Raw genomic sequence first — 26,475 nt, 5'->3', positions numbered from 1 at the left:
CCCCCAACACCCCCACCTAGTTATCTTAGGGCGAGCTGACGATGGCAGTCTACTCCCCCGAAGACGTCCAGTTAGCAATCGACCACAAAGTCGACGGCATCATCATCTCCAACCACGGGGGTCGGCAACTCGACGGCGTCCCTGCGACATTGGACGCCCTGCGCATTTGTGCCCCCGTGGCGAAAGGAAAGATTCCTCTCGCCATTGATGGGGGGATTCGTCGCGGCGCGGATGTCTTCAAGGCCCTTGCGCTGGGGGCGTCGATTTGCTTTGTGGGTCGGATTCCCATTTGGGGGTTGGCGGTAAGTTTGGTTTCTCCTGGGTATGGGGTGGGGTGATGCTGATGAGCGCAGTATAATGGCGAGAAGGGGGTGGATTTGGCGGTCAAGATTATCTATGATGAGTTTTGTCGCACGATGCAGTTGACGGGGTGAGTAATCTGTTCTTTGTGTGTTGGGGGGGTACTAATGCTGCGCAGATGTCGGACTATTGCGGATATCGCGCCGAGTCATTTGGGGATCTTGGAGACGAATGGGTTGCTGGCGAAGTTATGATGTAGATAGAATGAATGCAGTACATAAGATCAATTTCTCACATAAATATCAATCAAACAAGGTATATTCACAGAATGGAAATCAATCCCACACCCGTCTCCAAAATCCCTTCTCGGCTGTCTCCTCTTCAGCCAAGGCCTCCACCTCGTCCAACCCAGACACCAAGTCCACCTGGTCGGATGGAATCGTCCATCCGTCGCGCCACCGCACGATCCGATGGGCTGCAAACACCGTCACAAAGACAAATAACCCCATGTACGAGGTCAGAAACCCAGAGACACTCCATTCGCCGTGGAAGAACACCTCGAAGCCATTGCACAGTAACAGAATCGGACAGATGGCGGTGGCGATCATGCCCATCCACGGCTGCAGCGACGAGCGATACGGCAGATCCTTACCCGCCAGACCCTGGGCTTTACAGGCAGCACGAAACCGTAGGAAGATGATCCCGCAGCAGGTCCAGGAGGTGAACCCGGCCGTATTAGTCACATTGACGAACCAGTTAAAGGCCGTGCTGGCACCCGCACTGCAGTCCATGTACGCGAGGAGCGAAAAGAGCGAGCTGACGAGCACGGCATAGTAGGGCACGCCGTGGCGGTTGCAGCGGGTGAAGATGGCCGGGGCGCTGCCGGCCTTGGCGAGCGAGTAGAGAGTGCGGCTGGACATGTAGAGGTAGGAGTTGGCCGAGGACCAGGCCGAAGTGATGATCACGGCGTTGACGACGCTGTCGAGTCCGTGGATCCCGGCGCGTTGGATGGCAATCACCCACGGGGAGGCGGCGACGCCGGTGCCGGTGGTCAGGCCCGAGGCGTTGCTGGGACAGATGACGCCGATGGCGAGGACACCGAGGATGTAGAAGATGATGAGCCGGTAGAAGTATTGTTTCGCCGCGCGAGGGAGGTTCTTGCGCGGGTTCCGCATCTCGCCGGCGGCGAGGACAAGAAGCTCAGGGGCAAAGTTGAAGGAGAAGACGGAATAGCACAGGGTGTAGAGAAAGGCGCAGAAGCGGCCAGTGTCGCCGGAGACGAGATATGTGTTGAATGCCCCCGGGTGTTTCCAGTAGTGGAAGCCCAGACGGACGTGGTTGGGACCGCCGCCCCAGAAGAGGACAAAGGACAAGATCAGGAGGCCGAGGATGAGGAAGACTTTGAGCGAAGCGAACCAGAATTCGGTCTCGCCGTAGACTTTGACCGGAAAGAAGTTGAGACCGACAACGACGATCAGCATGATGGTAATCCAGACAGCAATGGGGACGCTGTTGGGCCAGTAGTCGATGACCAAAGCGGCGGCCGTCACTTCGTATGCCACGAGAATACCAAAGCTGTACCAGTAGAGAAGACCCATGGCAAAGCCCAGGCTGGGGGAGACAAATCGGGTGCCGTAGGCAGCCATGGAGCAGCCGCTGAAAGGAAGGTACGTGTTGATCTCGTTGGTGGCGGTGATAATGGCATATACGATGATGCAAATAGCAATGTAGGCGAGCAGAATGTTGGCAGGGCCCGCCCGGGCGAGCACTTCACCCACCCCCACAAACAGACCCGTCCCGATGGTGCCGCCAATGGCCATCATCTGAGCGTGGCGGGACTTGATGCCACGCTGGGTGTGGATGACATCGTTGGGAAGGATCTGACCTTCCGCATAGGAAGGAGTGCGGTCGAGTACATCGACTGGTTTGTCGGTCGTATCAATATTGTTGGTCATGATTGCTACAAAGGCAGTGAAAGTGGAGAAAGATTCAGGGTATACACAAAAGGCCCATGGTAATCTGAGCACTATATGTAGTCGAATCCGGGGTGTCTTGGCCGTCGCCGCCGCAGATCAAGATACCAGATAAAGAGGAGATACGAGACTCGGCTGTCATGGTGGCTGATGCGCCGGCATTGGCCAGACCACCGTCAGCGCCTGCATCAGTGCAGAGAAGCAGGGCCTGTATCTCGACTGGCGGGCTGCAGCTAGTCTTGATTGCCGTATCAGCAGATCCACCGTTCTGACTAGCCCGGGCTATCAGCTGGCCAGATAGGAAAGTCTTCCCTGCTGGACTCTGATAACCTGCCTGATTCCATTCCATTGGCTTACCCTAACTCGTGTGGTTCAGAATCGGCAACTGGGTTACGGATCGCCACTCCGCGGAATAGACTTTTTTATAAACACGGCTGAATGAGACCTGTCTGTTCGTTCAGTCACCGCGCCTGTCGTGTAACCCTTTTCCTGCACGCCAGTCTTGTCGCAGCATCATGTCTTCCACCACCACGGCCACTGTACCGACACAAGAGGAGCCTCCGGCCCAAGTCGAGTCCAACATCCAAGGGAAATCAGCCATCCAGGCCATCTCTCAGGGCAACACTCTCCCCGGGGTCCCATCCTTCACATCCATGGACAAAAAGCGACGATGGATGCTCGAGCACATGGCGGGGGCTTTCAGAGTCTTTGCCCGCAAGGGGTTCTCCGAAGGCATGAGTGGCCACATCTCCTTGCGTGACCCGGAGCATCCGGACTGCTTCTGGACCAACCCGTACGTCTGCCTGCTGCCGGTGTTCATTGCTGACCCTTCCCAGACTGGGTCTCCATTTCGGCCAGGTCAAGGTGTCTGACCTGATTCTTCTCAACCACGCTGGCGAGCCAGTAGGCGGGAATCGGTCGCGCCCGGCCAATGCGGCCGGATTCCAGATCCACGGCGTCCTCCACAAGATGTATCCCCAGGTGAACGCGGCGTGTCATGCACACTCCAAGTACGGCAAGGCCTGGTCGACGTTTGCCAAACCACTGGACATGATTAATCAGGATGTCACCATGTTTTATGGCGACGCGCAGGCAGTCTATCCAGAGTTTGGGGGCGTAGTCCTCGAGACGGAAGAAAGCTTGCGTCTGGGCCGACACCTGGGGAACAACGGCAAGCTGTTGATCTTGCGGAACCACGGCCTCCTCACGGTCGGCGAGACCGTCGATGAGGCGGCGTACCTGTTTACCCTGGCCGAGCGGAGCTGCGAGATTCAACTCCAGGTGGATGCAGCGGCGGCACAAGGGATGGAAAAGAAGCTCATCGAGCCGGAAGCGGCCGCATTCACATTCAAGATGACCAGCGACCCGGTAAGTCCATCCAGCGGTAGTGGTGGGTAGTGCTGACGACAACAGGAGGCGTTATACTGTGAGTTCCAACCGGACTATGAAATGGAGCTGGAACGGTCCAACGGGAGGTTTCTACAGTGAGCGACCGACGCGGGTAATGATTGTACGATGCATTGGGTATAATGACAATGACATGATTTTTATAAGTCGTTAGATGTAGAACAGGCTCAGATGGCTCTCCCGCATAATCTGTGGCCAACTGGTGCTAGCATTACTGTTCAACGGGTGTCGCTGGCGCTCCCAGACCTGCTGGGCCGTTCGCAGGGCCAGCTTAAAGGTCCCCAGCCCGCTGCGCCGAGCGGACGTTTCGAACCAGGTCGCAAACCAGTCCTGGAGACTGGGATCCAAGGCCTCGCAGGCGGCAATGAACGCCGCCCAGACGAACGGCGCAGCCACGCGCGTCGCCGGGGCGTCCTCCCGGTCCACCTGGGCGAGGGCGTCCCGGACTTGCCACGCTTTGTCTTGTAAGATCATGGGGTCTACATCGTAGATGCGTCGGTAAAAGAAAATTAACAGGGCCTTGTGGAGTGCGGAGAGCATCAAACGGATCAGCGTGGCGTTGGCCTGGCCAACGATGCTGTCGGCATCTCCCTCCGGCAGCAGCGGTGGCCGCCAGGTGGAGATGCACCGCTCCAGGCTCCGTGCCCGCGCGGCGAACTGCTTAAAGTCCAACACGCCGGTGCCGTGGCCCGCATCGGAGAGGTCGCGCTCGTTTCCCAGCCGAGTGACTTGCGAGAGAAGGAACAACAACGACTCGGGCAGGCCAAAGATCTGCGGGTACATGGTGGAATCCCAGCGTCCGGGGATTTCCAGGTGCAAGTCATTCTCGCCCTGATGCTGCTCCTTCAACTCGCTCATTCGCTGGTCCAGTCGACCCTCCCATTGCCGCAGCCGGAACGAGCGGGTGGAGGCGACGGAGCGCACTGTCTCGGGGGAGGCATGATCGGGTTCCTCTACATGGGGCACCGGCAGCACCGAGGTGCTCTCCTGGAAGATGCGGAGATACACGTAGCAATGGTGCAGCAAACGAACCTTACGGGATTTTCTCGTCTTGGGTAGACCTCGAAATTGGATCCAATTCTCACAGTCCAGCAGACACCGCCGCACCCGCTCCGGGCTTCCTTGGTAAGCCTATATCGCGTGAGATTCTATGTTCCTGCAGCCAAGGAATACGTACTGAAACGGTGTTCATGCACAGCAATGCGATCAGGACATCCTTGTATTTCGTCTTCTTGACGCTCGACGACGCATCATGCAGGGCTCGCTTGAGATGATTCTGGGCTTCGACGGCAAAAGTCTCTGCCTGTCGCTGCCAGTACTCGGTTGCGCTGCGGGCTGTGGAGAGTCGCTGGGTGAAGGCACTGATGGCAAGGATGGCATAGAAGATCGACATCCGGGTGTTGTTGGCCAGTTCCCCCATCGTCAACAGAGCCAGCGTCTCCATCGCGGGAGGGACATAGAGCATGCTCCAGGGGCTCTTCTCCAGTTGGATGGGCGAAAAGAGGGCAGTCACATGGTTCCTGTAGGCAGCCAGCAATAAGGGGGCATCTGGGGGGGCCAAATTGGGCACGGACGGGGCGTATCGGATCTCCGGGGACGAGAGCAAAGACGTCTGTAAGGGGATCGATGACGATCCCATGAGAAAGCCTCCTGTCACTGATTGCGGGGAAAAGTCGTCACTGTCCGGGAATGGTAGGGTTGTGGCGAAGAAGTCCTGCGCCTCCAGGTCCCCGGTGGCATCGACATTGACATGCCCGAAGAGACACTCCATGAGGGGATCATTGCTAAAGGCATCATCCAAGGCCATGTCCCATCCGACGTTCGGTGGACTGTCTTCTGGCGACGGCGCCTCGACCGGATGCACCGGGGCCGCAGAGAGGTCCATCTCCGGCTGCACGAGGCGGAAGGCACCAAAAGGCCCCAGGTGGGTCGTAAAGTTGGTGGTAGTCTCCTCTTCCTGCTTCTCGCAGTGCTCGTCCATTCGGGTCAGGAGGGTATGAACATCGTCGGGATCCAAGCTGGCCGCCAATTGCTCACTCATGCGCTGGCGCATGTCCTCGGTAAACAGCGGCCGGCGGCATCGGGAACCCTGGCTGTCGCTGGCATCGAACAACAGCCGGATCTCATACCGCTCGCACACCAACCCTGCCCGTTCACACACGAGACACGAGGGACGGGTCTCATCGCATTTCGCATGACGCCTCCGACAGGTTTCACACCCTCCCAGAGAGCGAGACCGGGCCGGGGCGTCTGCCGGTTTGACGGTGCGAGACGCCGTGGTCGTAGTAAGAACCGACCCTGATGTCATGGAGCGTCGATAAGCCGCGATATGGAAGCAGATAAACGGGGGATCAGAGTAATGTGAGGGGAAGGTCGGCCGCAAGGACAGTTGCCGGGAGCTGGGGAAGGCGAGGGCGGGATGGCCTGCCTTTTTGGCGTGGCGGACAGGCGGGGTTGGATCGCCGATCGCTGCAATGGGCGGAATCCAGGGCTGATAACCATCCCCGATAAGCCCCGATAGCATCGCCCCGTGAGTAATCCGTCCAACTAAGTAGGGCCAGTCTCTGGCTGCCCTTGTTATCGTCCAACATTTATATCGCCGCCAGTAATGTCCCGAGAACCGGTCATCTCAACCTGACTCTCCTCATCCGCCACCATGCACGACAAAGCCAACATCCTCTTGATCGGCTGCGGGGGCATCGGCACCATCAGTGCCTTGAATCTCGAGACCGGAGGCAAAGCCACCGTCACGGCGGTCCTGCGGTCGAATTATGAGCATGTCAAAGCTCACGGCTTCTCCATCAAGTCCGTCGATCACGGGCAAGTGGAAGGCTTCCGGCCATCAATCCGTATGTAACATCCCCTGAAATGAGGCAGATCCTCACTAACAAGCCCGTGGCAGTTCGCAACACCATCCCCGACGTCGAGCAGGAGAACCTCCCCCCATACAAGTACATCATTGTCACCACCAAGAACTACCCCGATGTGCCCCCGACCGTGGCAGAGATCATTCGGCCGGCCGTCACCCGCGGCTACACCCGCATTGCGCTGGTCCAAAATGGCCTCAACATCGAGAAGCCCCTCATCGCGGCATTCCCCGAGAACATCGTCTTGTCGGGCGTCAGTTTCTGTGGTTCCCATGAGGTCGCCACCGGGAAGATCCTCCACGAAGACGACGACGAGCTCTACGTGGGAGCATTCCGCAACCCCAACCTGAATCCCGAGGAAGAAGACGAGGCCGCCAAAGAGTTCTGCGCGATCTATGGGGCCAGCGGCAAATGCAAGCCCGAGTTTAACCCCAATGTCGGGTTCAGCCGCTGGCGGAAGCTGTTGTACAATGCCTGCTTGAACTCGATCTGTGCCATCACGGATCTGGACACCGGTCGCATCCAGCTGGCCGACGGAGCCCTCGACAACCTGGTCCGACCGGCCATGGAGGAGATCCGGGCCGCGGCCACGGCCTGCGGGCACGATCTACCCCCCGAGCTGGTGGACTTTATGATCACCATGGACCCCATCACCATGTACAACCCGCCCAGTATGCAGGTGGACGTGCGCAAGGGGCGGTTCTGCGAGTATGAGAATATCGTGGGGGAGGCGTTGCAGGAGGGCAAGGCGAGGGGGGTTCCCATGCCTACCCTGACGGTGTTGTACGGCATTCTCAAGGCCATCCAGTGGCGGACCAAGGAGCGCAAGGGCCTGGTAGACATCCCAGCCCCGGAAGATCATACTGTGAAGCAGTAATGAAATAAATAATGCATCCAATCTTAATCATTGACCAGGTAACGGTCACACAGCTCGGCCATTTCCCCCATGTCAATTTGATGAGTTGTCTTTTGATAGCACCTTGCCCAAGACAAACCCCGGAGGGCTAGAAAAGAGAAGCTCGGAATGTTCTCCGGAGAAAACCCGGCTTCGAGCCAGTAGGACATGTAATTCGGCTCCGTGGCGGGAATATGCAGCGCCGGGTCGGGCGGCGGTCCGTCGGCGGCGGTGGACGGGATGCAATGCCCCCTTGGCGATGCGCATCACATCCAGACTCACAGCCTTGCCGCTGGTGGGCCCGGAAGAGCAGGGCCGGGCGATGCGTTAGCATCTGCGCGAGGTAGTAATGACTGCCGAGTGTCAGACGTTGCACTTCCTGCTAGCTCGAGCCAATGGGGAGCGTGGGGTCGAAGAAGTGGAGGTAGAGAGGGAGGTCGCGCGTCAGGGCGCTCAGCAGCCCATCGATCTCCGCTGTCACTGCTGGCAACTGCGAGAGATGTGCCATGCTGGTGACGCTGGCAGGCGAGTAGATTTTGAGGAACACCTGGTCGGCGACGCGGCCGACGCCTGCCATGGCGCGGATGAAACCGCCGAGCCGGGCCGGGTCGTCGTGATTGCTGCTGGCGGTCGGGCTGTCGCGCATCACCGGGCCGGAGAGGTCCTCGGGGTACGGGGGCATCGATCATCTCGTCCCGGAAGGCGGACGGCCGACCGGCGTATAGGGCATTCATGCGCTCATAGGCGTAGATGGGTCTAGAAGGTGCGCTTGAGCGCGTGGACGGTCACGTTGGTCCCGTCCATGACCTGGAACCGATTCAGCCTCAACACCATTGCATTGCGGGCCGCATGACCGAGGTACAGATAGGCATCATTCGGTCGCATGAGTTGATAGGCGTACATGGCGTTCAGGAGGAGCAGCTGGGTGGACCCGAGACTGGGATCTTCCAGGGCGGCCGAGCGCGGGTTCGTCTGGGCCGCAAAATGCTCAGACCACCCCTCCAGCAACAAGGTCTCCTGTTGCCCCGACGCGATGGTCACCCGGGCTATCTGCTCAATCCGACGGCCACCCAATCCTGCTCGTTCTGTCCGTACTCGGTGGGCGACGAGTACGCGCGCACGCTGCACTTTTACTATAGTGCCCGGGGACGCGACGCGGGTGCACTTCTGGCCTTGTGTGTGACCAATTTTGTCTTGCTGTTTGGGGTGACGTGGCTGGTGCGTGTGCAGCTTCGCCGGTGGAGGAAGTAACCTGCTTTAGACACTTAGAAAATTAGATAGACGGATGCATTAGCTTTGGTCATGGTGACCACAATTTAGACCATGTTAAAATATCGACATAGCCTGGTCAAATCCCATCACAGTTCCTATCTACAAACCTTATGATGTTGCCTCCGCCATCACCTAATTGGAGACGTTGAAGAAATGAGAAGTATTGATGGCACTTATATGGCTTCCTCGGTGATACATAGATCTCTGGGCGTCATGACAAACCATATCAGGGATTGAACAACACCTATAGAGACAGTACATCCGGAACTCAATCCTGCGCTCCGTTGCCATCGCACGCTACCATGTCTTAAAATGCCAAAAGGCAACGCCCATAAGCAGCACGGGACGGACGGATGTTGTCCAACATCCGAACCACGCTTACAACCTGGCGTGCCAAGCACTCAAAGCATCGACATCCCATATGGCAATGCTCCATCCGATCTTCATCGATGACGCATCATCCCACTGTCGGTATAAACAATAGCATCAACCTTTTCACCAAAACCACCAACCGAAGCACCTCCACACCGTGCTCACCACCTGCCCCATCCACGACCCCGTCGTCCTAGTCACCCACTCCATGAGCGGCTCCATCGCGCAGCGTGTCTCGCATACCCGGACCGCGTAGCCGGTCTGATCCAAACGGGACCTACTTCGATGGGGTGCGCATCGCCACGGTCTTACCCTACGAGATGCTCACTCCGGGCATGGAAGATCCGTCCCAGGGTGTAGCGTTTTATACCAATATGGGTCTTGATACGCCTACTGCGTTGGAGGCAGCGGAGTGGCCTGCGTATTGTCTTCGGTTTAATGCGAAGGCGTTGTTCGAGTGGGAGATGGGGGAGCGGTATGCGGGCTTTACGATCCCTGGGTTAGTCGTGCAGGGGGTTGGATCAGGCTACGCCGGTGGAGTCGCTAGCGAGACCGATTGCGGAGGCGATGCCGCGGTGTCGGGTGGAGGTTTTGAGGGGTTTTGGGGGGGTGGTAGGGTGTGTTGCAGAGGGGATGGGAATAGTATATTGCGATTAGGGCTTTTAGTGGTTTTTATTCTAGGTTTGTATGTTTAGATGTGATCATGATGGAAAATGTCAATACCCGTATTTTGATAGAAGAATCTTTTATAAAGATTGAACTAGGTGTGTCATGAAAAACGGCTGAAAAATCACATGGCTATAGCTACTTCTTGCACTGGAGTGGGAATAACCTCATGCGGGATGGTGGATAAGATTGGTGGCGGAAGGATCCATCTTCATCAGATATATATCCACCAGAGAGAAAGTATACGAGGCTCTCTGTCCAATAAATAGCCTCTCGTCACGTGTTCCGTCACGCGGGTTGGGCTGACATCCGGATATAAGAACCATCCTCCGAGCATCGGAGATCAGCCACCTGCACCTGCATTGAGCGGTCAGCTATCATGGCCATCCCCGAAAATGTCCTTCGCAAACGGCTCCTCACCACCGAGGTGGATGCCATCGCCGAGCAAGACCCTGGCAGACGCTTCTGCGTCATGCCCAAGGGGTCCGAGCTGTCAGATGGCCTACGGGAGGTTACGATGAGGGACCTTGCTCGCGCCATCAATTCCATGTGCTGGTGGATCGAAGCACAAGCTGGCAGAGGCCCAGCTTCCTGCCTCACAGTAGTTTACATGGGAGCAAATGACATTCGCTACATCATCTTCATCATCGCATGCCATAAGACCGGCTATAAGGTGGGACTCAGAGGATGGCCTACTACCACAGCAGGCTGACCCAAACAGCCATTCCTGCCATCTAGCAAAAACTCGAATGAAGCTCAACTCTACTTGCTAGACGAGACCAAGTGTAATCGGTTCTTCTATAGCGTGGAGCGAGAGCGCAAGGCGACGGAACTGAAGCAGCTTCGTCCCGAACTAGATCTCTTTCAGTTGCCATCTTTAGATGATATCCTGGAATCGGAAGAGGGCATTCGTCCCTACCCCTTCACTCAGTCCTACGACGAGGCCGAAGATGAGGTCTTTCTCATTGTGCACAGCTCTGGATCAACAGGTATACCCAGCATCCAAACAACAGCAGAACTATGAGCTAAGCAACGTCTCCAGGAATGCCCAAGCCCATCCCCCTGACTCATGGCTACTTCAGCACCCTGGATGCCATCGCCTATCTTCCCCGCCCTGATAATCGGCGGCTGACCTTCTTTTCCGATCTGGGCCCCGGCAACCTCGCAGTCAGCGTGGTCCCATTCTTCCATATGATGGGCATCGCCGCTTTCACCGAATCCATCTTCCATGCGGTGCCCTTTCTCTATGGGCCGGAGAAGCCACTCTCGGTTGGCCTGTTGACCGATCTCATCAAATTTGGCCAACCAACCACAGCACTTCTTCCTCCGTCAGTCCTCGACGATGTATCATCGTCCGAAGAAGCCCTACTTACATTAGGTACCCTGGAGAGCATCTACTTTGGCGGCGCACCCCTTGCCCCTGAAACGGGAGAAAGAGTACGCAAGTACACCAAACTGATCACAGCACTGGCATCAACCGAAACCAGTCTCATCCCGTCCATAGTTCCCGAGAAAGACGAAGATTATGGCTACTTCGAGTGGAATCCCAATTACGGCGCCACCATGGAGCACATCGGCGATGGGATCTATGAGCTGGTGATTCCTCGTCCACCCACGCGCGATTACCATGGCACCTGCCATACGTTTCCCTCTGTCCTGGAATATCACACGAAGGATCTCTTCATCCAGCACCCAACTAATACTCAACTGTGGAAGCACCACGGTCGTCTGGATGATGTGATTGTCTTGAGCAATGGTTTCAAGTTTAATCCGGTCAGCCTGGAAACCATGATAGAGGCGCACCCTCTCATCTCACGAGCGCTGGTGGTGGGAAAGTCACGATTTCACACTGCGCTATTGGTAGAGCCATATTGGGATTCGTCAGAATCTGACATTGATCCCAAGTCCTTTATTGAGGAAATATGGCCTGCGGTAGAGGCAGCGAACCGAACGGTTGCCGCTCATGGACGCGTCCTGAAAGACAAAATTGGGCTCTCGAGGAGAGATAGACTATTTCAGACGACACCTAAAGGGTCTACGCGAAGAGCAGCCGTCTTAAAGGACTACGCCGATGAAATTGATGCCATCTATTCCAAGGGTGACGAGAGCACTGTGGCGGTTGCAGAGCTTCCAGCAAAGCCGGATTTGTCGAATCTCACTCAATACATCCATCGTTTGGCTAGCAAAATCCTCCAACGAGATGACTTTGGCAGTCAGGAAGATCTTTATAAACTTGGTCTTGACTCATTGCAGACTATGCAGCTCGCCAAATATCTACGAAGCGCTCTGCTTTCACACCGCGACAGCACAGCTCCGATCGATCTGACTACCCAGATGGTGTACGCCAACCCGACCGTGGAGAAACTGGCCCAGCTACTGCTACAGGTTCTGCACGGTAGCAACGCACAAGAGGCCGCTCGACCAGAGAAACTCAATGCTCTGGTGGAAAAGTATACAGCGGACCTGCCATTTAAGAACTTTTCCCCTAATCAGGACGGATCAAACCCCCCACAAAGGTCGGTAATTCTAACCGGCTCTACCGGCTCTCTCGGTACCTATCTCCTTGACGTCCTCCTACAAGACCAGAGCATTGCCAAAATCTACTGTCTCAACAGAAGCGACGCCAAAGCCAAACAAGAGAGAATCTTCGAAGCAAAAGGCCTAACCCATCTAGCATCCCACCTGGAAAAGGTCGAATATCTGACAGTTTCATTCGGACATGCCCAATTCGGCCTCAACCACAGCAAATACGAAGAACTCCTCAATTCCGTCGACACCATCATCCACAACGCCTGGAAAGTCGACTTCAACCACAGCGTGTACTCCTTCGAAGACCCTCATATCCGGGGCGTGCGTCACTTCATCGACTTTAGTCTGCAAAGTAAACATCGCGCGTATTTCTACTTCATCTCCTCCGTCGGCACGGTGGGAGCCTGGACCTCGCAAATGGGAGCAACTGTCCCAGAGCTACCGATTGAAAACTGCGACGCATGTCCGAACCAAGGCTACAGCGAATCCAAGTATATATCCGAACGGATCTGCTACGAAGCGTCTCGACGGTCAGGCGTACCAACAACTGTATTCCGGGTTGGGCAGATTGCTGGTCCCACCACTGCGAAAGGGCAGTGGAATGTCCACGACTGGCTTCCTACCATCATTGCTACCTCGAAAGCGATGGGACTGGTTCCCGAAATGCTGGGCTCGAGGGCGGTGGATTGGATCGCTGTGGTAATCCCTCACCTTTCACCCAGGTACCTCCAGGTAAATGCTAACGCTATTGTAGGATACTCTAGCGAAAATTATTATCGAACTCATCCACGCGCGCTCAACCAACATCAGCCCCTCAAATGCAGTCTTCCACCTCGTTAATCCCTCCAAAACAGCCTGGGAATCGCTCCTGCCGGCAGCTCAGGAGATGTATCCCCATATGAAGCCAGTACATCTCTCGACTTGGGTGAAGCAGCTGGAAGGTGTGAGTAATCCGTCCGAGCAGGATATCGCCGAGAAACCGGCTCTCAAGCTCCTTGAGTTTTATCGTGAGTTCGCGGAGGATAGGACGCTATTAGTCCCGCTTGATGTAGAGAAGGCCAAGACATCGAGTAGAACTATGGCGGCACTTGGGCCGGTTACGAGGGATGATATGATGAATTGGTTGCGGCAGTGGGGGTTTTAGGGCTTCTCAAGTGTGTCTGAGCACATGGGAGGTGGAATTGTCGAATACAAATCATCTGTGGCTAGAATCATGTTTGTAGGCAGGAAGCCAGTCCTCATCCGGTGCTCCGAGATGTCTAAAAACCAGGCTTATCATAAGCAGGACGCTTATTCCTCTGTGGTCAATTCTCATCCGTCCCAAGGATCGAATCAAAAGCAACCATCAAACTCTGCGCCTTACTCACATAGATCCTAGTCGCACCATCGATCTCCCCACTCTCAATCGCCTTGCCAAACCCATCCTGCCAAACTTTCCATCGCTTGTACCCGAGCACCGGTCCCCCGTAGAGCTCCCCAACTCCGCGCACTTTCTGAAAACCGTCCAGACTGCCTTCCTTGCCCTTCACAATCGTCTGATAGACCCATTGGCCCGCATAGATGATACACATCGCTGCTTCCAGGACAAGAAAGGGAACGGCTTCATCAGGCGGGCGTTCTTTATCTTCAAAGGCAATCCTCATCGTGGTGATCAACCAGCTCTGGCCTCCGTAGGATCCATTGTCGCAAAGACGCGCAATGGAGGCTCTGGAATTGACAAAACTGTTCCGTTCTTCGGGATGAAATCTTTCTGTCTGGTGTTAGTCTCAACATAATATCAACGCCGATGGCATGAACTCCATGGGCGTTGCCAGCCTCAACAAGACAGGGAATCAAGATCTAGGGGAACAAAACAGGACCAACATACCAAACATCTCCATCCGATCAAGATTTGATTCCATTTGATTTATGAAGACAGCGCAGCCAGCCTGATGTCAAATCAGCTTTTTACCGTCCCAGCAGCTCTCGACTCAATCATATCTTACTCCTGGCACTTCGTATCTCATTTCTAATTCTTCCGCCGTAATCACCCGATTGAATTTGGATGCCGTTTTGAATAGCAACGCCAAACGGTCCTGGGCGCAGTCCGCGTGCGGAATTTGCTCGGCGAAGATCATGATGACTCGTGATAGCATGTTAGTACCAGAAGTTACGGCGCCGCCGTATCGTTCGGGGAGCCATTCATAAAGGTCTGCGATTGCTTGCGTCAGGGTGTCATCTTCGTCCGACTCCAAAGACGTTTTCAGGATTCGAATTGCGTCTTTGTGGGTGCAGCGACCCAGGGGGTCATGGTGAATCGGTTGGCTCCCGAAACCAGTCCATTCGAGGTTGAAAAATGGCATGGCTAGATGACTGTGGATTCCAAGGTGCAAAGTGAGGATTGGATGCAGATGTGTGGTGATGTGGCGGGATGTTGGACACTCGGGTGCAGCTTGATGGTGCCTGAATAAAGCTGTAGATGAAGAAAAGCCAGGCTTATATTGACTGAAGAAACGGACTTTTGCCCAGGGATCAGGATGAGGTCGACAAATCCGAAGTCTAGTGAACAATCTCCCGGGTCTCTTCTGCCTTTCCCACTGCATCTGCCATGGCTGCATATATATTCGCTAGGGAGATGTCTATAATGCCCAGGGGGCTCGTCGATGAAAATGAAAAAGTAGGGAAGCTCCGACATTTCAGGCAACAGTTTCCGCACATCAGTTGACCGTCAAGTTCTTGGATCGACCTATAAATCGATGCTGTCTTCGCATTTCTGGAGCGATTATTCTTCAAGGAGCTCTCAGTCCACAGTCCACCCTTCCCGCTGACAACTATAATGGAATCTGGCAGCCTTGGCGGCAAATAAAGGATCTCAAGATCCTGACGTGTTCGATACTTGATTCAATATCGCACAAGATTATACCTGCATGACGGAGTGATGGCACCTTGTCACTACAGGGGAAAAGGGACATATTGGTCGTGTTCCTATTCACTGACCTCTGGAGCAGGTAGATGTGATACATCACTTGTGTACCATTCCTACATCAACCTGTCAGATGCCGCCATGCTGTATGACTGTCATGATCTTAATGGAAATGATCCTCTCCTCGAAGTCAATATTTACCCAGACATGCATTACCAATAAAGTCCTTATTGTTGCTTCTGCAACAGGGTGTGCCTGGCTGGCTGGCTGTATCGCCTGGGGCTTCCATTCCACCCTCTCTCTCACTTTAGCCTTGCCTTTCCGGTCAGACTCACCAATCACACCGTGGTAAACTTAGGCCAGAATACAAAGACTGCCGTCTCAAGCTGATCAACGAATCTGCCAATTGTCAGTAACCTGTTAGCTGGACCTTGCAGGTGGCATAACAATGGGTCTCATCGAACCAGACCGTCTTCTCATGCTGATATCTTCTGGGCATGTCCATAATTAACACAACGGGTTGATTGCCTCGAACATGATGCGCTATATTATATCACAACACCACATTGGTCCGCAATTTGCCTCTGGACAGTATGAATCTCTACGTCCCAGGAATGATCAACTGGCAGCTTCTCCTAGTCAATATGTACTTCACCTGCGCTCCTACCATTGAGGATCCCACGTCCTAAACACTCATGACGTTTACATATATGCTTAGCAGTCTGGCTGGTCAACATGGAGCAGTTGGTCGTCTATTCCTGTCAATACGACGCCTGAAGCAGGACGCATGTGTGCAAATCATCAAAAAGGCGCAATCTCTACTTTGTCCTACGCATCAAAGGAGCAAAAAGTGGTAGCCCAATCCGCACAAGAAGCAGAATACATCGCCGCATCAGACCTGTCCAACTAGGTCGTATGGACCCAACGACTATTGCCAGAGTATCTGCAGACCCTATAAATTGATGAGGACCTAGAACAGCACAAGACACCCGTGCTAATTGATAACAACTCAGCACTTGCGAGAAACCCCGGAGACCACAGGAAGGTGAAACACATCAAGATCCCGGTATCACATACTACGTGATAGGGTCGACAAGAACCTCTCTGTTGAGATAGTCAGCTCAAAAAGACAAACTCACTGGCTTCTTCACTAAATCCTGCCTAAAGAACGCTTTACAAAACTCCGGCGGCAAATAGGAGTCTCAAGTATCTCACGCATCAACCAACAGCAGTAGATCAGTGGGAGTGAAGATATTTAAAGTCATATTATGTTGGTCCTAACGCCTCGGACGCGGAGTCAGACGCCAGCTTCTATGCTAGAGACCTATATGGCCTTGACAAACCTCCCTTACCCCGGTCCAAAAAGGCGTCTTGCCATCTTCATATTGTATGACAACTCATAGGGGTATTCATGATATGCGCTTGATGGTGCACCATCAACCACCAGACACACTCATAGGACCTCACACCGCTGGTCTGATTCCCAAACGAAGGACAATATTCATCTAGCGCCATGCTGCATTCTAGAATAACAAGAAGAATATCGCAGGTCTGATGGCACGCTAATCCTGGTGGATTAAGTTACCTCCGCACTGAGCGGGATAATTGATGTCTGACATGGCCTCGGCCGAGTTCTTATTGTGGGATCCAGCCTTGGCACTCCTGAGTTACTTCGTATTCCTGTCCCGGTCTAAGTACTCGATGTTATGCCCGGCCTTCTTGTTCATGATCTCATAGTACCCTGGGCTCAAGAAGGACACACCCTGAGCATTCGATCGCATCCCTGGCCTACATAAACGGCTAGAGAATATGATATACGAACAATATGGACAAGAAGTACACGATGATTGAAGACACCCGACAGCAAGAGACCCACGAGGTATCCACGAGTCAGGTTTATCATCTATCCATCACCAAAGATGGTACTACATGCAAAGTCCGGTCTGATGGGCCAGTCACTTTCTACAATAAATGTACCCCTCACCGTGCACGCTGTCACACATACTCTGCTGCCGCTAATACTAGCGAGTCTTTATACAGCGCCACCCACGCAGACCAAATCATTCGACTCACAGGGGATACGGATCAGCTGGTGGACGACTATGTCTAACCACTAAGACAAAGCAATGCTACCGCTGGCGGCGCTCTGCCATTACACCGAGTCACCATTGCTATTGTACTATTGTCTCCGCTTTCACTGTCGTGCTACATCAATCTCATGACAACGGTATTCTTCTCGGATGCGTTGACAGTTCTCATCGCTGGCACAAAGACATCCAGTATTCGTCTTGAACCAACCCGATTCCCTCTAGCTCATAGCTATCGCTAAGGCCGCGAAGCTTACAGCCCAATACCAGGGCCCTTTCGGATATAATCCACAGGAACCGGTGCCTAGTAGACCCCTATAATGGATTGCAAAGTACGCGAACAACTAGGGAAACATCCTCCCTCGCTATACTCTGCCGTGCCCTATCGCACTTTATTCGGCTTCCTTGCTGAACTAACACACGGAATAATATATGGAACGTCCATTCAACTGATCAGAATCACGTGCATATATTGGGAAGTCTTGGTTGCTTCGCTGGTCAAGACTTCATCGAAATCGGTTATGGGGCGGGATGCGTTCACTGCGTGGCGGTATTGTTGTCATGGGACTTGTTGCAGTGAGGTGTGAAAAATATTTGCTGGTTTGGGATCAAGTTTGTTAAAGGTTGACACCATTTGACAAGCTTCAACCTGGCGGCGCTGTCATGTCTATAGGTGGGGGTTTCCGAAAAGACTCGGAGAGTCCAAATATGTCTTTGAGCACATGGCGTTTATCTAGGATTATTCTGCCAGTGGAGCTCCGCCATACTATGAAAAAATCCAGGTATTCCCTGTGGGTCGACTGCAATGAGTATTGAATGTCTTGCGGGGCATGTCCGCATTTCCAAGAGGATGATATGGGATTTCTCGTGAAGCACACCAAGTAGTTACACTCCTTGAATGAAATTATCACAGCCCACCAAAACAAAAGCCAGAAGAAAACAGAGAGTCAGATAGTAGACGGGTAGATAACGAAACAACTAAAAATCACAAAAAATGGAGCTGCGGGGAATCGAACCCCGGACCTCTCCCATGCTAAGGGAATATTATACCACTAAACCACAGCCCCATTTGATGAGATACGTGCACATTATTTAACATTGTCAACGATTCCCAGTTGCTGCTCGTCCGCAGGATCATAACAGGACGCTATATTGCTCAATGATTAGAAATAAGCCAGGCTCCATCCCTTCCGAGGCATTGTTGAGGTGTAAGCATATCGGAGTTTACGGAGAGAAGAACGGAGGATGCTGCTGATTACAAATGTCATTCAGGATCAAAGATTCGGGTCCTTTCAATCTCCAAGATAATGGTCTCCCAGAGCCCGGCATACTAATCAGTTTACATCCTGGCTTGTTCATATAAATATCATCGATTATGCCCGGCTTAGCTGCCAAACACGTCTCTTCTCTCTATTTACTTCTACATTAACACTCAGCTATAATTGTTCAAATTAAGCCTTCCCTGCCATCGCCCAATATGGCCATCTTCGACGCCACCGCCAGCAGCGAGCAGGTCATCGAGGCCTTCAGCTCCCAAATCGAAGGCAAAACCTTCGTCATCACCGGCGCCAGCAAGCTCAGCATCGGCAACAAAATGGCCACCTCACTCGCCAAAGCCGCACCGGCACATATCCTCATCGCCTCCCGCACCCTCAGCAATGTGCAGCCCGTGCTAGACGAGATCCAAGCGATCGACAGCAGCATCCAGACCACAGCAATACAGGTAGACCTGACCGACCACGACTCCGTCCGACGCGCCGCAAATGAGATCCTCGCCGCAGCCCCCAAAATCGACGTCTTGATCAACAGTGCCGGCGTGATGGCAATCAAGGAATACACACTCGATAAGCAAGGATTCGAGTACAATCTCTCTGCCAACCACCTGGGCCATTTCCTCCTCACCAATCTACTCGTTCCGGCCCTCGAGGCTGCTGGAACAGCCCGCGTCGTAAACCTGACCAGCACAGCCTACCTCATCACACCCTTCCGCTTCGAGGACTGGAACTTTTCCGAAGGCAGAGAATATGACCACTGGACGGGGTACGGGCAGTCCAAGACAGCCAATATCCTCTTTGCATACGGATTGACCCAACACCTGAAACATCGTGGAATTTCGGCAGTGGCAGTCCATCCGGGGTATAATCAGCACACCAACCTGGGCGTGAATCTCACCACGGATGACTTTGTTGATCTTTTCCCACTTGTGAAGCGCAATACGGGTAAGGAGTTCGTGTTCGAGGAGCCTCGGTTTAAGGATTCGACTCAGATTGCGGCGACCCCGTTGATTGGGGCTCTGGATCCGGATTTGCAGGAAAAGGCACCGATGTATTTGCAGAATAGTGTGGTTAGTGAGACGGTGGAGTATACGTGGGATTCTGAGTGTGTCGAGAGGCTGTGGAAGTTGAGTGAGGAGTTGGTTGGGCAGGAGTTTCGGTATTAGGTGATCACTTACCTTGTGATCAGGGTAGGTCTGTATATGATAACTAGCTACTCCATAGTATGAGACCATATCAAGTTCTTCTCCTATATCTTCGGTATGTGTCGTTAAATCGAGAGCCGTGTTATTGGCCCGGAAATGGGGCGCGGATGCTCTGATTCGTCGTCTTTTGACACTCGATAGACAAGCCTAAGCAGAGCCTACATATAATTAAAGTCACTAATAGACGTGTCTGCGTCCTGCGCAAGCATGCATCCTCCCTTGCAGCCCTCTTAGTTACTTGTCCTCTTTGGAGCTAGTGTCCACGCTTGGGTCCGGCCCGCATTTTGGAGGGCCCGATTACTAGGTTGGCCCATGTGATTGAATGCATGGATAATAGAGGGGAGTGGGTTAGTTAGCTGAAGGTACTTACTTAATTAACAACGTCGTCAGCACTAGTCAAGCAGGATCCATCCTTTCGGACTAGTTTGATCCCGCCGCTTCTGACCAGACCCTTCTCGCCTCTAGCAAAACTTAGTGAGATAGGTCGATGCACGGGGTTCTTGTCTCCTCGTCCACTAATTTTTAGCTTGTGCTTGCTCTAGCTAGCAAACACTCTGACTTGAATCCGTATGCTATCTTCCCGATTTATTTGAATACGGGAGAATCAGGTTTTGTCGCATAATCGCCTCACACTGACCAGCCATGGTACTAAAACCCTGACATCCAACCCCTCAGATCACATGCATGCTCCACACTCCATGATTCCATCCGTACATAAACTTACATGAGCTAGAGTGGACGGCCGCTAGAATATGGCCAACGTGAGTCCTTGCAACCATGGCCTTGCAGGAAACATTTTCCATTCCAGTCTAATTGCGCGGATTTGCCTTTCTGCAGACCAGATCTATAGCCTATACCATCTTACGCACTGTGCACTAGCTTGTGCAGGCTGCAGTAAGTGTTTAGTCTCTGCATATAAACGTCGCATCACCCGCACTTATTCAGGTCTCTACGCGACCCATCATTCCCCATACATCACCGAGAACGAGTGAAATCCATAATGCCATCCACCTTCCATCTCCCCTCAATCGACATCACCCCATATCTGGCCGACCCCACCAGCACCGCCGGTCAGAAGGTCCTCGACGAAGTACGCGCAGCCTGCACATCAACCGGCTTCTTCCTGCTCCGCGGCCACGGTATCCCGCGTGAACTACAAGATTCCCTCCTTGCCGGCGCTACCAAATTTTTCGCCCTCCCAAACGAAGTCAAGCTCAACCTTGACGCCAAAAACAATGTCGGCTTTTTAGGCTACGACCCCATGGGATCCCACTCTTACGAGGCCAACGTCCTACCAGACCTCAAGGAAGAATATTACTACGGGACCGAAATCCCATTGGACGATCCCCGACTCGCAAACGGAGGCTTCTTCCAAGGCCGCAACGTCTTTCCTCCTACCGAGCTGCTCTCCGACGAAAGTTTCCGCAAACCCCTCGAAGCATACTACGATGCCCTGATAAAGCTATCCTGGATTGTCTTTGATCTGGTCATCGCCACCATGCCCTACGACCCACACGTCTGGGATGACTGCAAGGCCAATACCCCGGTATTCCCTCTCCGGCTATTGCATTACCCGCCCGGGTCTGAGCATATTGATGGTGAGAGTCGACAACTGAGTAGCAGCGCGCACCGGGACTTTGGCGCCGTTACGCTACTCCTGCAGGATGGTCATTCTGGGCTGGAAGTGCAGCACCCGGAGACCGGAGAGTGGATCGGCGTGCCTCCAGATCGAGACACCTATGTCGTTAATTTGGGCCAAATGATCGCCAGAGTCACTGGCGGTCAGTACAAGAGTAGCCTCCATCGAGTGGTGAATCGGAATCCAACCGATCGCTATAGTGTGGTGTTCTTCGTGGATGGCAATTTGGACTTCAAGTTGCGGCGGCTGGATAAGAGGCCAGAGGAGGATCCGGATGCGCCTACGGTGGCACAGCATTTTCGGGAACTCTTGATGGCGTCATATAAGCTTCCTAGGGAGCATTGGAGTTGATGTGCTGGGATTGGGCGATCCTTGTCTGGGATAAGTCGCACAGAGTAGCATTGCATGAGGTGTGTGATTATTGAGATGCGCTATGGGTGTCACGACACACAGAAAGTTGCGGCCAACGATACCGATTACAGGCATGATGCAGTGCTATTGGAAGAGAGTAAAATTCCGGAATGGTCGGAAATGTGTTGGTGACCCCAGTACTTTTTTTCTGCGTAACATATCTAACCCCTTCAGATGGAATGTGGCATCACATGCGCAACCAGCCCTGTATGGTGCTTCCGATTCGTCTGCACATTCACCTACCAGTAGCTAATGTGGTACAGGCTATGTTCTAACAGAATCCCGGTCTACCATTGGGGTAGCACATGCATGCTCCAGCATTAGTGGGGCAGTAACCCACGGCCCTCCCCCGCACCAGAAAGACCCTTGATCAATGTTTAGGGCAGGATCTTCTCCGCATTCCCAAAATAGACCATATCTCTCAACTCCTCATCCATCGGATAGCCATCCAGATTCTCACGGTACCCCGTCACTTTAATCTCCGGCGCATTCGGAAAGTCCGACCCTACATCATTAGCACTGAACAGCACACACCAATCACCTTTCCAACTCACCATACAAAATCCGATCCCGCGGCACCAAATCCAACAACAGATCCAAAACAGCCGGAGCACTCGACAGCGCCAGATCAAAGTAAAACGAGCGCAAGGCAGCCATAAACTCATAGTATGTCTTGCCATACGGCCCCACCTGATCCATAGTATCTCTCGAAGTGACCGCCAGTCGCGAGATCAGATACGGCAAGGTCCCACCGGCATGGGAAAGAATCTTTGGACAATTCGGAAACTGCTGCGTGACATTACTCACGATCATATCCACCGCCGTGCGGGTCGACTCTTGCGGGAAATCGAGCATCGGGGGCGGCATGATGGGATCAATCCAGTTCGTGTCCACGGGCATGGTGGGATGGATATGGACGACTGTTTTCCGAGCATCCAGTTCCGTCCAGATGGGCGTGAATTGCGCATGGCCTAGGTAGTAATTCCCGTCTCCGTAGCGGGTGAATACGGTGACGCCGTCGGCTTTGAGGACGTCAAGGGCGTATTGGATTTCGGCGAGAGTGCCCTCGACGTCGAGGAGGGAGGGTAGGGCAGCGAAGAAGCCGAATTGCTCCGGGTATTGGTCTCGGATGCTAGCGGCGTATTCGTTGATTTGTCGGGCCAGTGGTCGAGCGGTGTCGTTGTTTCCGGTGATCACTGCGCCGGGGGTGGTTACGGATAGGATGGCTTTTCGGACGCCGTTGGTTTGCATGTCGTTGAGGGAGTCTTCAATGGTCCAGGCGGGGAGAGGGAGTCCGGTTGGGTCACCGCCTGCATCTTCGACGGCTATGTGTTTGTTAGCTGGGATTCAGTGTGATTATGAATGCCATGCAAACCCAGGCGGTAGTCGTCTGTTAGGAAATGGTGATGGATGTCGATTTTCTGTGGTAGCTGCGCTGGCGCGGCTGTACTGACATTCCCGGTGATAGCTGGAGTGTCCGGGCTGGAGCGAGAGAAGATAGCCAGAAACCCAGTGACACTTGCGGGTAGAAAACTAGGGACCTGCATTGTGAGAGACGAACAAGTTGCAGCTGTCTGTATTGGGCCCTGTGGTCTTAATAAAGCTGTAGATGATTCAAGACTGGGCGCCTGAATGTCAATTGTTTGCGGAGAGCGGTGTCTGATCCCCTGCATGAGATTTGAACCTTGACTGCCGCCCACAGATTGATGGACACATGTTCCTAGCTATGAGACATGATTTATTTAACTGATGACATTTAATGGCTGGGTGGCTTTCTCTCTGGATGTAATGGATGTGGTGGGGGGTTACTTACTGGACATGTGATCGGTGTCACCACGAGTTGAATACATCCACACAGATATATACATTGGCCAACCTGGATGGTATTCAGTCACTTTGGCATGTGGCATCATCAATATATGATACTAGGTATTTGCTACTACTAGGAACAATCACTCGGACATTGCCGTGCCTCTGCACCTATAAGATGTTGCGCACTATACTAAATTCATCAAGCACATGGACGTCGTCAATATCATCATTGATGCTGGGAGAAGATATTCTATCACTGGCTCATAGTGCATAAATAGAGGCCTCATCCCATCAAATGGGGCTGTGGTTTAGTGGTATAATATTCCCTTAGCATGGGAGAGGTCCGGGGTTCGATTCCCCGCAGCTCCATTTTTTGTCTTTTTCCCTCTCTTCCATAGAGAACGGAATTGCAGATCCGTGCTGTGTGTTGAGCCAGACCAATCACCGTCTTCCGCCGGGAACACACGCTTACCGAATTAGGCAGCTCGAATGTTGTCCAGCTCTGGATTGTGTCCAATCATCACTTTTCTCATATCAACGCTAAATTGCTGGCCCTCCGGAGTCCGACCGTGTCCTACGGTCCATCGCTTGTCCCGTCCGTCGCAACACCACAAGCACCTTGTGTTGCCATACCTGGACGGCTCTGTCTCTGTCCTAATGCCTTTCCTTCCATTTTCTCGTCTTCCCCAAAATGACACTAGATACCACCTCCTCCATTCCGACCTCGATCAGAAAACGGCTAATAGCCGGGATGTTGATAGTCCCGCAGTCCCGTTGCGTTATCTCCCACCACCAGTGAATTTTAGTTGCATAAACGGCTGTGCGCTAGTATAGCTCGACCAGAGAACGATGCCATCGTCGAGATACGGGTTACTGGGGTAGCCGTCTTCCAGGAAGAAGCGAAGGAAGAACAGACCAGACTTCATCTGCTGCATGAGGGAGATACAAATAGCAGCTCGCCTCTTGACAAGCTGGCCGATGGCTGGGGCCTTGAAGCCGCCTTGGGCTGCGGAATCCCACCGTCGAAAGCTACTATCACCACCCTGGTCAACATCCCAGTCAAGCCGCAGCCGTATCTCATGACCTGCCGTCCCAGCACCACCCGACCATGGTTGCTGGGAACACCATGTAGCTAGTGAACGTTAGCTCTACGACCACTGGGCAACTATGTGCAACCCCTGTCGACTTAAACCCTGTAGGGCCTACTCGACCCGCACCCTGGCACAAGCTCCACCTGAACAGGGCCTGCCTGGCCTATCCCAGCAGGTGGCTGATTTCGTACAAAGAATGGCGACCTGCAGGTGCTAGCTTTCCCCGCCGGATAAAAACAGAACACCGCTTGGCGAGGCTGAGCCAGGAAATGCGACGATAACTTAACCGTCCATGCTCCCGGACGAGCGTGATCTCTTCCGAACTGCCGTCCTCCTGGTTTCCTCCTCTGCTGTTCACGATGATGTTCGGGGGTATTCTGGGTAGGATCGCATACCTCGTATGCCTCCTGCTTGCTCTGCAAGAGAGAGGTTTCGTTCGTGCAGAGGGATTCACCTTCCCCACGTCCACCGAGTACGAGTTCATCGTGGGGGACCTGGTCAATGTGTCCTGGAACGTGGTGACATCGCGTGTTTCTCTGTATGAGGTGTGCAGCTCGGCGGTTGCCCTGGAGTGTAAGTACACCATTGCAGTCAGGAACGCAGTCTGATAGCATGCCAGTAAACGTCACCAATGATTACAGCTATGTCTGGAACGCGACCCGCGACAACTACCGAGAGTCTGGCTGCGCCTTTGAGCTCGAGCCACTGGACTACAACGGCGATCCCAACCCCCCCAACCTCACCAGCGTCCTGTTTGGCGTTAGCAAGCGCTATAGTGGTGACCCGGCACCAGTATCTTACAACTTTTACGGCACAACCAGCACGACGACCAGCACCGCAACCGCGACGTCTTCTACCTCCTCGTTGACAGTTGTCACTGGCACCCACACTCACGCCAGCACTACCTCGACGGCGGTGGCCGAAACATCAGCAGCGTCCTCCATTGATCCCGCGGTTGCCCGGAAAAGCGGTCTCACCGTTGCCCAGAAAGTCGGAATTGGACTCGGGGTTCCTCTGGGCGTGCTAGCGATCGCTGTACTCGGTGGGGCTCTCGCCTTGCTGTATCGTCGTCGATCGCGAAAGCAGAGGAACTCGGAACATTATCCAAATACGGATCAAGCGGCATCTCCCATGATGGTCGAGGAAGCGAAAGTACCGTCAGATCCTCGCATGTCCAGGGCAGAAACCTTGATCGCAGAGCTGCCCTCGCACTCTGATCTGGGGGGTATTGACGAGATGGAGGATAACCGGCCGATCAGTGAGCTGATGGGGACGCCTCGGAACGAGCTGCATTGAGACTTGGGTGAATGGTGATTCGTCGATACGCGCTACGATTATGATAATGACTGGGAAGAACCCTGGTTTGGTATGTGGATCATGTAATCACTAATGGCCTGATGCAGGCACGTTTTTAATGAATATAATATGCTCAAGACCATGGGTTTGTATCCTATCTCCAAAGCTTGTGTTCAAGTGGGATTATTCTAGTCTTTCAAATCTCAGGTCTTGCTGGAAATAACGCTAACCTGATCCTTCGGAATGTTCCCGGGTTGCAACCTTGAGCATTCAGAATCAGGAACCAAGCTAGTGGCCTTGCTTTGAAGCCATGTGGCTGATAAGGTCTATTTTGGCCCCACTGCATGGGAACCCCTGAGAATCGCTTCACCAGAACTCATACCACTCCCTGTTGACACTATCTCCGCTCTTTGGCAGTACGAACTCGATTTTCATTCGGCCACTTGCTATTCGCGGTATTAGCCAAGAAACACTCGG

At 53.5% G+C, this 26,475-nt stretch overlaps 14 protein-coding genes and 2 non-coding genes across 16 annotated transcripts in view; 10 read left to right on the top strand and 6 right to left on the bottom strand.

Annotated features, from left to right (window-relative positions):
• The window catches only part of BO80DRAFT_482858 (alpha-hydroxy acid oxidase), a gene marked incomplete at its 3' end in the record, with an annotated part of 1,655 nt that extends 1,101 nt beyond the window's left edge, over window positions 1-554 (top strand). The window contains exons 6-8 of the mRNA XM_025723418.1: window positions 49-302; window positions 354-430; window positions 479-554. Of these exons, the coding sequence (XP_025578850.1) occupies window positions 49-302; window positions 354-430; window positions 479-554 (407 nt within the window). The remainder of the gene's footprint in view (window positions 1-48; window positions 303-353; window positions 431-478) is intronic.
• A 42-nt stretch (window positions 555-596) lies between these two features.
• BO80DRAFT_421815 (uncharacterized protein) lies at window positions 597-2,357 on the bottom strand. Its single transcript, XM_025718693.1, has one exon. The coding sequence runs from the start codon at window positions 2,253-2,255 to the stop codon at window positions 636-638; it is 1,620 nt and encodes a 539-aa protein (XP_025578849.1). The 5' UTR covers window positions 2,256-2,357; the 3' UTR covers window positions 597-635.
• Window positions 2,358-2,538: 181 nt separating this feature from the next.
• BO80DRAFT_398807 (arad-like aldolase/epimerase) lies at window positions 2,539-3,782 on the top strand. The gene is made up of 3 exons (XM_025717443.1): window positions 2,539-3,066; window positions 3,110-3,641; window positions 3,687-3,782. The coding sequence occupies exons 1-3, from the start codon at window positions 2,789-2,791 to the stop codon at window positions 3,759-3,761; spliced, it is 885 nt and encodes a 294-aa protein (XP_025578848.1). The 5' UTR covers window positions 2,539-2,788; the 3' UTR covers window positions 3,762-3,782.
• Window positions 3,783-3,830: 48 nt separating this feature from the next.
• On the bottom strand, window positions 3,831-5,988 carry BO80DRAFT_452095 (Zn(II)2Cys6 transcription factor; the record flags this gene model as incomplete). The annotated part of the gene is made up of 2 exons (XM_025721933.1): window positions 3,831-4,811; window positions 4,858-5,988. 2 exons carry the CDS (start codon window positions 5,986-5,988, stop codon window positions 3,831-3,833), a joined length of 2,112 nt encoding a protein of 703 aa, XP_025578847.1.
• A 340-nt stretch (window positions 5,989-6,328) lies between these two features.
• Window positions 6,329-7,424, top strand: BO80DRAFT_482851 (ketopantoate reductase family protein; the record flags this gene model as incomplete). The annotated part of the gene is made up of 2 exons (XM_025723417.1): window positions 6,329-6,529; window positions 6,583-7,424. Exons 1-2 carry the CDS (start codon window positions 6,337-6,339, stop codon window positions 7,422-7,424), a joined length of 1,035 nt encoding a protein of 344 aa, XP_025578846.1. The 5' UTR covers window positions 6,329-6,336.
• Window positions 7,425-7,824: 400 nt separating this feature from the next.
• BO80DRAFT_441396 (uncharacterized protein) lies at window positions 7,825-8,124 on the bottom strand (the record flags this gene model as incomplete). The annotated part of the gene is made up of 1 exon (XM_025721186.1): window positions 7,825-8,124. One exon carries the CDS (start codon window positions 8,122-8,124, stop codon window positions 7,825-7,827), a length of 300 nt encoding a protein of 99 aa, XP_025578845.1.
• Window positions 8,125-8,366: 242 nt separating this feature from the next.
• Window positions 8,367-8,726, top strand: BO80DRAFT_202372 (uncharacterized protein). The gene has a single exon (XM_025714217.1). It carries the CDS (start codon window positions 8,427-8,429, stop codon window positions 8,691-8,693), a length of 267 nt encoding a protein of 88 aa, XP_025578844.1. The 5' UTR covers window positions 8,367-8,426; the 3' UTR covers window positions 8,694-8,726.
• Window positions 8,727-9,206: 480 nt separating this feature from the next.
• On the top strand, window positions 9,207-9,761 carry BO80DRAFT_202371 (uncharacterized protein; the record flags this gene model as incomplete). Its single annotated transcript, XM_025714216.1, has 1 exon — window positions 9,207-9,761. A coding segment is annotated over exon 1 (355 nt), but the record flags the coding sequence as incomplete, so codon positions are not given.
• Window positions 9,762-10,112: 351 nt separating this feature from the next.
• On the top strand, window positions 10,113-13,615 carry BO80DRAFT_373770 (acetyl-CoA synthetase-like protein). Its single transcript, XM_025716575.1, has 4 exons — window positions 10,113-10,425; window positions 10,474-10,741; window positions 10,795-12,980; window positions 13,036-13,615. The coding sequence occupies exons 1-4, from the start codon at window positions 10,132-10,134 to the stop codon at window positions 13,423-13,425; spliced, it is 3,138 nt and encodes a 1,045-aa protein (XP_025578842.1). The 5' UTR covers window positions 10,113-10,131; the 3' UTR covers window positions 13,426-13,615.
• Window positions 13,586-14,623, bottom strand: BO80DRAFT_441393 (DUF3632 domain-containing protein; the record flags this gene model as incomplete). The annotated part of the gene is made up of 3 exons (XM_025721185.1): window positions 13,586-14,031; window positions 14,149-14,209; window positions 14,267-14,623. The coding sequence occupies 3 exons, from the start codon at window positions 14,621-14,623 to the stop codon at window positions 13,586-13,588; spliced, it is 864 nt and encodes a 287-aa protein (XP_025578841.1).
• A 3,642-nt stretch (window positions 14,624-18,265) lies between these two features.
• Window positions 18,266-18,337, bottom strand: BO80DRAFT_t43. Its single transcript has one exon. It is a non-coding gene; the product is annotated as a tRNA-Ala (tRNA).
• A 358-nt stretch (window positions 18,338-18,695) lies between these two features.
• BO80DRAFT_373768 (short-chain dehydrogenase) lies at window positions 18,696-19,710 on the top strand (the record flags this gene model as incomplete). Its single annotated transcript, XM_025716574.1, has 1 exon — window positions 18,696-19,710. Exon 1 carries the CDS (start codon window positions 18,748-18,750, stop codon window positions 19,708-19,710), a length of 963 nt encoding a protein of 320 aa, XP_025578840.1. The 5' UTR covers window positions 18,696-18,747.
• An 857-nt stretch (window positions 19,711-20,567) lies between these two features.
• Window positions 20,568-22,227, top strand: BO80DRAFT_499363 (isopenicillin N synthase family dioxygenase). The gene is made up of 3 exons (XM_025724182.1): window positions 20,568-21,923; window positions 21,974-22,006; window positions 22,063-22,227. The coding sequence occupies exon 1, from the start codon at window positions 20,750-20,752 to the stop codon at window positions 21,737-21,739; it is 990 nt and encodes a 329-aa protein (XP_025578839.1). The 5' UTR covers window positions 20,568-20,749; the 3' UTR covers window positions 21,740-21,923; window positions 21,974-22,006; window positions 22,063-22,227.
• BO80DRAFT_490771 (amidohydrolase family protein) lies at window positions 22,177-23,415 on the bottom strand (the record flags this gene model as incomplete). The annotated part of the gene is made up of 3 exons (XM_025723656.1): window positions 23,175-23,415; window positions 22,354-23,124; window positions 22,177-22,304 (listed from the first exon to the last, which is right to left on the bottom strand). The coding sequence occupies exons 1-3, from the start codon at window positions 23,344-23,346 to the stop codon at window positions 22,177-22,179; spliced, it is 1,071 nt and encodes a 356-aa protein (XP_025578838.1). The 5' UTR covers window positions 23,347-23,415.
• A 493-nt stretch (window positions 23,416-23,908) lies between these two features.
• On the top strand, window positions 23,909-23,980 carry BO80DRAFT_t52. The gene has a single exon. It is a non-coding gene; the product is annotated as a tRNA-Ala (tRNA).
• A 1,081-nt stretch (window positions 23,981-25,061) lies between these two features.
• On the top strand, window positions 25,062-25,998 carry BO80DRAFT_398788 (uncharacterized protein; the record flags this gene model as incomplete). The annotated part of the gene is made up of 3 exons (XM_025717442.1): window positions 25,062-25,273; window positions 25,314-25,565; window positions 25,602-25,998. 3 exons carry the CDS (start codon window positions 25,062-25,064, stop codon window positions 25,996-25,998), a joined length of 861 nt encoding a protein of 286 aa, XP_025578837.1.
• Between the last annotated feature and the right edge of the window lie 477 nt (window positions 25,999-26,475).

Source organism: Aspergillus ibericus, assembly GCF_003184845.1.
Source record: "Aspergillus ibericus CBS 121593 unplaced genomic scaffold BO80scaffold_5, whole genome shotgun sequence".
Taxonomy (NCBI): domain Eukaryota; kingdom Fungi; phylum Ascomycota; class Eurotiomycetes; order Eurotiales; family Aspergillaceae; genus Aspergillus; species Aspergillus ibericus.
Note: the sequence above shows the minus strand (reverse complement) of the source record. Positions and strands in the feature narration are given on the sequence as shown.